This window comes from Carlito syrichta, unplaced genomic scaffold (assembly GCF_000164805.1).
Source record: "Carlito syrichta isolate Samal-C Ts95f unplaced genomic scaffold, Tarsius_syrichta-2.0.1 Scaffold301693, whole genome shotgun sequence".
Classification (NCBI taxonomy): domain Eukaryota; kingdom Metazoa; phylum Chordata; class Mammalia; order Primates; family Tarsiidae; genus Carlito; species Carlito syrichta.
In genome coordinates this window covers 535,560-536,147 of record NW_007245789.1, presented here as the reverse complement: position 1 = coordinate 536,147, position 588 = coordinate 535,560, and the positions used below count along the sequence as shown (strand labels likewise).

The window sequence follows — 588 nt, the reverse complement described above, 5'->3', positions numbered from 1 at the left end:
GGCGGGAGGCCGCCGGCGGGAAGCATTGGGCAGGGCGTTTCACCGACCCCCGGGCAGTACTGCCTATCGCCCGGACCTGCCACCGCCTCCTCAGCTCGAAGCTCTACCAGAAAGCCTCCGGCTGGGCTCTGGCCGCCGGCCTCCGCCGGGAGCGACAAAAGCACGCCGGGCAGCCGCGGGCACAGCCGCGCAGGGACGGGCCACGCCACCCGGGGCCTGGCGCCCAGGCCCTGCCCGGGACTCGAGGGAGGAAAGCTCGAGTAGAGGAACCCAGCCCCGAAGCGCCCGATCGCCTGGAGCCCAGGCAGACTCTCGCCTTCCTTGCCCAGTGGAGGTCCGGCCGGGACCCCGGGGACAGTGCGCCCCGCGCTCGCAACTCCTCACTGACTCCAGGCGGCCCGTCGGGCGCCCGCCGGGAGCGGGAGATTAGGGACCCGGTAACACAGGGCCGTGCGGGGACCGGGCCGCGCGGTACTCACTGCAGTAGGCGATGAGCAGGCTGGCCAGGATCATGAACGCCCAAAAAGTTGAGGACATGCTGGGTAGGGCGGTCGCATCTTGCCGGCTGCTGGTCCTGGGCGATGGCGC

General features: G+C 71.9%; 1 protein-coding gene across 2 annotated transcripts in view; it reads right to left on the bottom strand.

The window, feature by feature from the left end:
- Positions 1–582, bottom strand: part of FAM19A5 (family with sequence similarity 19 member A5, C-C motif chemokine like) — a 274,406-nt gene extending 273,824 nt beyond the window's left edge. For both annotated transcript variants that reach the window (XM_008055131.1, XM_008055130.1), the window contains exon 1: positions 480–582. In XM_008055131.1, coding sequence (XP_008053322.1) covers positions 480–537 — 58 coding nt within the window. In that variant the 5' untranslated portion in view covers positions 538–582. The remainder of the gene's footprint in view (positions 1–479) is intronic.
- Positions 583–588: the final 6 nt, after the last annotated feature.